The sequence below is a fragment of the Pongo abelii genome, chromosome 1, assembly GCF_028885655.2.
Source record: "Pongo abelii isolate AG06213 chromosome 1, NHGRI_mPonAbe1-v2.0_pri, whole genome shotgun sequence".
Taxonomy (NCBI): Eukaryota; Metazoa; Chordata; class Mammalia; order Primates; family Hominidae; genus Pongo; species Pongo abelii.
In genome coordinates this window covers 91,802,121-91,810,702 of record NC_071985.2, presented here as the reverse complement: position 1 = coordinate 91,810,702, position 8,582 = coordinate 91,802,121, and the positions used below count along the sequence as shown (strand labels likewise).

Sequence of the window (8,582 nt, the reverse complement as noted above, 5' to 3'; positions counted from 1 at the left end):
GGCCAACATGGTGAAACCCTGTCTCTAGTAAAAATACAAAAATTAGCTGGGCGTGGTGGCAGGCGCCTGTAATCCCAGCTACTCAGGAGTCTGAGGCAGGAGAATCACTTGAACTCGGGAGGTGGAGGTTGCAGTGAGCCGAGATGGTGCCATTGCACTCCAGCCTGGGCAACAAAGAGAGACTCTGTCTCAAAAACAAAAAACAAACAAACAAACAAAAGACCCAGTTCACCCTCCTGCAAGCAAGTAAAGCCAGTGAATACAAATTCAATCACAGCTGTCTGATTCTTATTTATCATCTTCTCAGCTGTGAGGCAAAAAGAAGAAATGAGGCTCCTGGATGTCTAGTTTAGAAAACTAATTGGATATTCAATTTATTCATTTATTACATTTTCATTAGTTTATTCAAATATTTAGCAAGCGCTCACTATGTTCCATGTACTGTATAATATGCCAGAATGAAAAGGGCCACTATTTTAAAAGCCAGCATTCCAAATACATAAATTGCTGCATTTGTCCTAGCCAGCCACACCATAAGATTCACCTCCAGTAGAGGTGGCAGGGGGTTGAAATGGACTCCATGAGGGTTCTTATCTTTGGTGGTTTAATGTTCTATTTTAAGCTGGTTGGCGTCCTGACAGTAGGTGGCGCTTTCCAAAGAGCATCAGCTGTGGTAGTATTGAGAGGAACTGGTGGTGGGTGGGGCCCTAGAACTCCCGAGGTTATAAGCCCTTTGCCTTAGGCTACCAGAGTGGGTAGGGAAGGACCATCAGGTCGGGGCAGGGCTAGGTGTGTATGAGCTTAGACTCTCCCTGGGCGGGTCTAGTGCGGCTGCTGTTGGGGATCTGGGTGAGGTTCCCAGGTCAATGGAGTTGTGTACCTAGGAGGATTATGGCTGCCTCTGCTGAGTTATGCAGGTTGTCAGGGAAGTGGGAGAAAACTGGCAGTCTGAGGCCTCACCCAGCTCCCACGCAAATGAATGACTGATCTCACTACTTCCACTGTGCACTCCCAACAGCCCCGAGTCTGTTTCCAGGTAGTGGGCAAGCAGGGCTTGAGAACTTGCCCCAGGCTACCCGCCTCTAGCTGCGAAAGAAAAGGGCTTGGTTCTTCTCCTGCCTGTGGAATCTGCACACCAGATTCGTGCCCTCCCCCAAGTTCTGGCCAGGAGGTTTCTCACCCCATTCAAATTGTTACAAAGTTCAGCTGGGGATTTCCTTCTCCCTGTGGTGTTTTCTCCCCTGCTCCTGTGGCCACCCTCCCAATGGATCCCTGTGGTGCCAGACAGGAATGACCTGCCTGGGGATCCAGCGAGCTCCCAGGGCCTTTCTGCTACTTCCTCTACCCCTGTATTTCACTCAGCTCTCTAAATTGACTCAGCTCCAGGTAATGTCAGAAACTCCTACAAACAGACCTTCAATTTCTCCGGTGGGAGTGTGTGTTCGGGTGAGGAGGTTCTCCTTTTCCCACTTCCGCATTTGGGGCACTCACAGTATTTGGGGTGTTTCCTGGATCCTGCAGGAGCAGTCCACTTCCTTCAGAGGGTCTATGGGTCCTCTCGGGATTGCTGGTTTGTTCTTGCAGTCGATTTTGAGCTAAAATTCACAATGTGCATCTCCACACGCTGCTTTGTCTGTATGAGTCGGAGCTGCAGTCTGGTCATGCCTCCCGTCCACCACGATGATCTCGAGTTTTCTTTACTTTTTGATGTCTAGATTCTTTTTTTTAATCCACCAATTTTCACCTTCCTTCTCTAACATGAAATCTAAATTAAGCTGGACTTGATCATCATGTCCTTTTGTCACCTATGGCCAGATCACTTATCTTAATCATCTGAGCACCAATGGGAAAGATCTGAGATGATAGAAAGTAAATGTTGCAAACACATCCAATATTAGGATATTCGGTTTCTATTCTCTATCACTTTAGTAATATCCTAAACAGAAATAGAGTTTTGTTTGCCTTCACACTGTTTAATGGATAAAAGAATAGGCACATAGCTGATCTCCACCAAAAATAAGACAGAAAAGAGCAAATGTCAAGACAGCCCCATATTTTAATAAAGATATTTCATTTTATTTTACCACTTAGGGAATGCTTTTGCTAATATTATGTACTCTGATCTTTTTTCTTTACTGTGGAAAGAGTAGAGAGTGGTTACTTAAATGGACAAGGAAAAGCCAAAGAACTATTTCAGTTTCTTCTATTTCTTAAGCCCTAATTCCCCCTGAATTATGAGATTCTAGACATCAGAGAATAAACCTTGGACCCATGTTGTTCCAACACTTAAAACACTCTCCAGCACATAGTAGATAATATACATATTATCTATCTCTAAGTTGGGATGGGGACACGTGGGAAAATTCTGATGATCTGGGGAAATTGTGCTCCTAAATTCTGACGAGCCTTTTTTTGCCAATGGAAGTGGCCTCCCTACTCACAGTGATATCAGCCTTTCTACTTCCTTCTGAGATAATTAACCTTGTTTTGCTGAGAAAATTGCCCCTGAAGCAATTGCCATGCAAAACAATACAGATTCTCCTTAGGACCCATCCCCACTATTCCTCTTTTCTTCTAGACCTAGAGCTAGACTCAAGACCCAGGAGGTCTCCAAAGGTTAGGTATAATATGCAACCCATGAAGAAGTGTGCTACATTGTTTAAGCTCAAGTTTATACGATTAGAAATCTAGAGAACATATATAAGAATAGATAATAAGGTTATGGAAAAATAGTGGAAGGAACATAAAGTTGGATCAAGTTAAATTTATTGATATGGGCTCACTAAGCAGAGATTTTGAATTTAATGTTCCAGCTCAGGGAGTAGGAAAGGGCTGTAATAGGTTGGTTGGTTGGTTGGTTGGTTGGTTGACTGGTTGAAAGATGGCTCAAAAGATGACCCACCAAAAGCAGAGGAAATGCCTGAAATTGGACTGTTATTCCACAGATTCCACAGTGAAGGGAAGAGTATGTCTGGTACACAGGAGATTCTTTAGGATGTCTTTTAATATTTCCATGCCCTGTGATTAAGTACAATAAAACATTACAACACCACAATCCAGAAAGGACTACTGATGACCAAGATCCCTGAGGAATTAATGTTCAGGTCACCATATCAGTTATGGAACTATGACCAATAGACGTGCTTGATGAAGGCAAAGTGAATACAGAATGAGTAGTAGAAGAAGGTAGTTATAAATACTAGCTATGATAACATGACTAGTTATAAAAATGGAAACTATAATTATAATTGCCAGGAGTGTTTCCTCCTTATTTTGTTGTGAACATGTTTATATATATACTCACACACATATATATATACACACACATTAGCAAATGTGTTTTCTTTCCTCTCTTACTTTTATCATATAAGACACATTGCTTTATATCAATATTTAATAATTGTTAATTTTACATCATAGTATTTAAGTTATGAGATATTAAGAAAAAAGTAAACATCACTCAAGGATTTACCACCTTTTCTGATCCTTTGAAACCCTAAATAGAACAAAAAGGTAAAGGAAGGGCAAATTTGTTTTTGTTTTGAGATGGGATTTTCATCTCCTTCTGCCTTTGGACACTGGGTGCTCCTGATTCTCAGGCCTTTGGATTTGGACCTGGGTTTATACTATCAGCTTCCCTTGTTTTCAGGCCTTCAGACTCAGGCTAAATTATGTCACCAGTTTCCTGGTTCTCTAGCTTATAGGCAGCAGATCATGAAGTTCTTGGTCTCCATAAACACATGAGCCAATATTTATAATACATCTTTATAGATAAATAGATAAATATCCTATTGGTTCGGTGTTTCCAAAGAATGTTAGATAATACATCTCTCTATTTCCTCAAGAATATAGCTAGAATATTAAAAAATGTAGCATGGTAGTTAATAGAAAGGCTTTTGAACAAGCATAGACCTGGGTTCAAATTATAACTCAGCTTCTTACTAAATGTGTATCCTTGGACGAAAGCTTACGCCCTATAAGCTATAGTTTCCTCCCTCTTAAAGCAGTACTGATATTAATACCTATTGCAAAGAATTTCTATAAAATAACATATGTGTATGTGTGTGTGTGTATGACAATGTCTTAAAAGTGAAGAGTGCCCAATAAGAGGAAAATTGCATTAATATTATTATCAATAAATATAATTACAATTGTGAATATACTAGGTGTATTAGTCAGGGTTCTCTAAAGGGACAGAAATAATAGGATAGATGTATTATTAAAGCATATTGACACACTATCACAAGGTGGGGTACCACAATTGGCCATCTGCAAGCTGAAGAGCAAGGAAACCAGTCCGAGTCCCAAAGCTGAAGAGAAACTTGGAGTCTGGTATTCAAGAACCACAGAGCATGAGAGAAAGATGTAGGCCAGAAGACTAAACCAGTTTAGTCTTTCCACGTTCTTCTGCCAGCTTTTATTCTGACTGCACTGGCAGCTGATTAGATTGTGCCCACCCAGAATGTGGGTGGATCTGCCTTTCCCAGTCCACTGACTCAAATGTTCATCTCCTTTGGCAACACCTTCACAGACACACCCAGGAACAATACTTTGCATCCTTCAATCCAATCAAGTTGACACTCAATATTAAACATCACATATGATATTTTGTTATTACTAGTAAAAATTTGATTAATAAATGCAGTGCAATTTTAGGTAAAATAAATATATTTAAAATTAACAGGGAATAAGTTAGCAGTTTCTGTCCTCTCCAGGCCGGAAGGCATATATTTCCTTAATCCTGTGTATTCACTAAGAGCACATTTACAAGGTAACAGGAACATCAACACACGATGAACTTTTTTTCTCTGTTTTATTTTCTCTTGTTTTTTCCACAGCTTGGAATTTTTTTTATTACATGCATGCACACACACACACAGAACTAGTAAAATTACTTTATGTTCATAATTTGAAATGAAGATATGTTTAATCACAGAAGTTTTTGAGGCAGGCTAATAAAGCAATCAGATTTAAGTTGTAAGAACAGCTCAGTTTGCAGTGGGGAAAGAAGCTTGAAGTTGAGAAAGTATGGATGTAAGGCAGGTAGTGTTAGCTATATTACTTTTTAGGGATGTTGATAATATTTAGGAAATGATTTATTGCAAAAATTAAAAATAGAGAGGACAGAGAAAAAATGGTGTGACCCTTTCATATAATGGAGCTTTATGTAGATCAGCTCTGTAACAATATTGCACTTACAATAGCATCAATTAGTCAATAAATTGGAAAAATAATGATGTTTTTCATGTCATTTGAAGAATATCAAAAATACACGACTTAAACTCAGTGATACTTTTTGCCTTTCTTTTTCCCTCTGTCCTCCTGTTCTTAAACCAAGTATCCCCTAAAGCCTTTCTTTTACCCAGACCCCCTGCACCCACAATCAACAGGTTTTCTCTGATTTTTCTTCTCTTCTGTATCCCAGACTTTCATTTGATGGCATTAACCCTTTTTATAAGATATCTCCTTAACTTCTGTCTTTCCATTTGATTTTAAAATATCATAAGATTTAGGAGTAAAAGTAATGAAAGGATTGTGGCACAAAAGTGGGGAAATCATACTGACAGCTATAGGATTTGTGTTGGCAGGCTAGAGAAGGGTAAAAATTTATTAACATTTGCACAGTAATAAGCTTTATCCTATCCCAGCTGAATCATGAGCCCTGGAGAAAAATCGCTTTTTATAAAGCATGTATGACATGAAGACTCAGCAAGAGAAAGAAGTGTCAATGAGGTAGGATAAAGAAGAGTCTGGAATCCTAAAAGCCAAAGAAGAGAGCTTGAAAGCATTGTTGCCTAACACAATTGCTTGATTGCCTAAAACAATCAGAATGCAGCATGGTGGTATGTTGGTTTATTCATTCAACAGATAATATTTATGTTTATTACTTAATATGTACAATGCATTTGATCACAGTGAATGCAACATCTAAGTTTTTCATTTATCATGAAAAAACTGATTATTTAATGAGTAACGTAATTAAATTGCTTATTGATCAATACTTGGATACTTAATTTAAAAATCTGAGTCATTCTTCAACTATAGAAACTGGAGGCACCATGGATAAAACTTAGTCTTATGAAGGATACTTTTTAAATTACCATGTCTTACAGACAAATATTTTAATTGCTTTAAAATTAAAGTAAATGTTTATGCAGAACATTTCAACAAAATGAATTTACTTTGAATAACTTGAGTGGCAGAAAGTGTAATTAATAAAGTCAGATTGAAAAATATGTCTAATTGAGTAAAGATTAAATAGAAGTTATTCATGTTAGCTATTACTGAATTTGTTTTCTTTTGTTTGGTTTGGTTTGGTTTGGTTTGGTGAGCTCTGGGAGACCAGTTTGAATAAAAGGCTGATAGGAAAAGACAGATTGCTGAGAGCTGAAGGTGAAGAGGAGCCAGCAACTGTACAAGACCTCAACTAAAATATCTTACTTGAGGTCCCTGGTCTTATGGAAAAAAATATCTTAGCTTGACCTATGTGCTTTTTTATAGCTTCTTTTATTTCTTTATTCCTCAGGCTATAGATAATGGGGTTGAAGAAGGGAGACAAAACTGCAAAGGCCAGAGCAATGGCTATATCCCAGAACAAAGAGTAGGTGGCAGAGAAGCGTAGGTACATGACAGCCACACTGCCAAAGAAGAGCGAAAAGACAATGAGGTGAGAGACACATGTGGAAAATGCTTTGCGGCGGCCTCCAGCTGAACGAATACGTAGAATTACAGCCACAATACCAACGTAGGACATGAAGATGAGCATCACAGCTGTAATAATCTCCACTGCATGGATGACATCCACTACCTGAATCATGACGACGGCTCGTGTGTCTGTGCAGGCCAGGTGCAGCACTGGGAGGAAGTCACAGAAGATATGCTCAAGGTGATTCGAACCACAAAATGGCAGTGTAGAGATCCAGGCAATCTCAGGAAGGGGTGTGATAAAGCCACAAACACAGCAACTTAAAGTCAGTTGGGTACATAGCTTGGGGGTCATGACAGAGGGATAATGAAGAGGGCTGCAGATGGCCAGGTAGCGGTCAAAGGCCATAGCTGTCAAGAGACACACCTCACTGATGCCAGTGGAATGGAAGAAATACATCTGCAGGAGACAACCATTGAAGGAAATGCTCCTCCTCTCACTAAGCAGGCTAGACAGCATCTTTGGGATTGTGGCTGTGGTATACCAAATCTCCAGGAAAGAAAGAGCACTGATAAAAACATACATGGGAGTGTGGAGGTGAGTATTCAACTGGACCACTGTGATGATGACCAGGTTTCCAACAACAATGAAAGCATAGATGAAGAGCAGTGGAACAAAGCAGACAACAGACTTAACCCAGGAATAAGGGAAAGCGGAGAAGATAAACTCCTGAGCGGTGGTTCGATTGGGGCTCTCCATCTCCAAGTTGGAAGTGAGAGTTTCAATTTCCAGTTCACTCAAGCCTTCTAGGAGGCATCTACTATTGGATAAAGGAATACACTTACAAGAAGCCAGCCTCTGAATAGAGCCCTGTAATGGGGATAGAGAGGAAGACAAGGAAGAAGGACATGGTCCATATTCCATAGTTGCTTACGACTTAAGTTGTAGTGTGGAAAAAATCCAGTCAGAAAGCACAGTCAATATTTTGGATGTGAGATTCTCAAATATTAACATGCATCAGAATCACCTGGAGGGCTTGTTAAAATTCACATTGCTGGTCCTCATACTGAGAGTTTGTTCCTAATCTGTAGTTCTGAGGTAGGACCCCAAAATTTTCATTTCCAACAAATTTTCAGGCAATGGTGGTCCTGCTGGTCAGGGGACTGTATTTTAAAATGATTTTGTTTAGGCAAATATAGAATTAGACAGGGCATTGAAGGAATAACAAATAATTAAGAGGACGTTCTTTTTGATATTTAAATCTTATTGATTCCCTAATAATCTCCCCACACTGTTCCATATATTTTTTTTCAAGCTCCCAGTTTATTGGATTCTTGACATATGATTTGATTGGCATGTTTTTATAATAAAGACAAAGCCATTACTGGTGAATTATTTCAACCCTCTTTCTCTGTCTAATAACTCTTCCTCTCTTCATATGTATATTCTTAACCATAATTCAGAGGATATTTGGAGAAGAAAAGCTATATAAATAATCATAAGTTATTTTACCTTCTTTTATAAGATGGTCTATTCTATCTCCTTCCTTTCCTTCTCTTCCACGTCTTCTTGGTAAGGAGATCTTGAAGGGGTTTTGTACCAGAAGCCTTTGGTCAAATGAAGTAATTTATGAAAACTAACTATATTAATAAATAAATCCTTAATATAGTTATACACTTGCTCTGGTACAATTGAATGGTGGTAGTTAGAAGGAAGGGCAGAGCTGCAGTGCGCTGTAGAATACAATTTAAACTACACACATTATAGGAAATTGTCCTATTAACTTATTCTCTTTTCAGAATGTTTTGTTTTACTTTATTTATTTGTCTCTTCTGCAATCAAACATCCACATTTCTTCTTATCTTGGGAGAAAATACTGTTTCTATTCAGATTATTTCCCTCCTTTGTAACAACTGCATTATTTTTCCAATGTATA

The 8,582-nt window shown here is 38.9% G+C and overlaps 1 protein-coding gene across 1 annotated transcript; it reads right to left on the bottom strand.

Moving 5' to 3' along the window:
- Positions 1–6,427: 6,427 nt before the first annotated feature.
- LOC100431565 (olfactory receptor 6K2) lies at positions 6,428–7,405 on the bottom strand. Its single transcript, XM_002809965.3, has one exon. The coding sequence runs from the start codon at positions 7,403–7,405 to the stop codon at positions 6,428–6,430; it is 978 nt and encodes a 325-aa protein (XP_002810011.2).
- Positions 7,406–8,582: the final 1,177 nt, after the last annotated feature.

Coding starts and splice junctions, on each gene's coding strand:
- LOC100431565 (XM_002809965.3), bottom strand. CDS start 7,405: ATGGAGAGCCCCAATCGAACCACCGCTCAGGAGTTTATCTTCTCCGCT.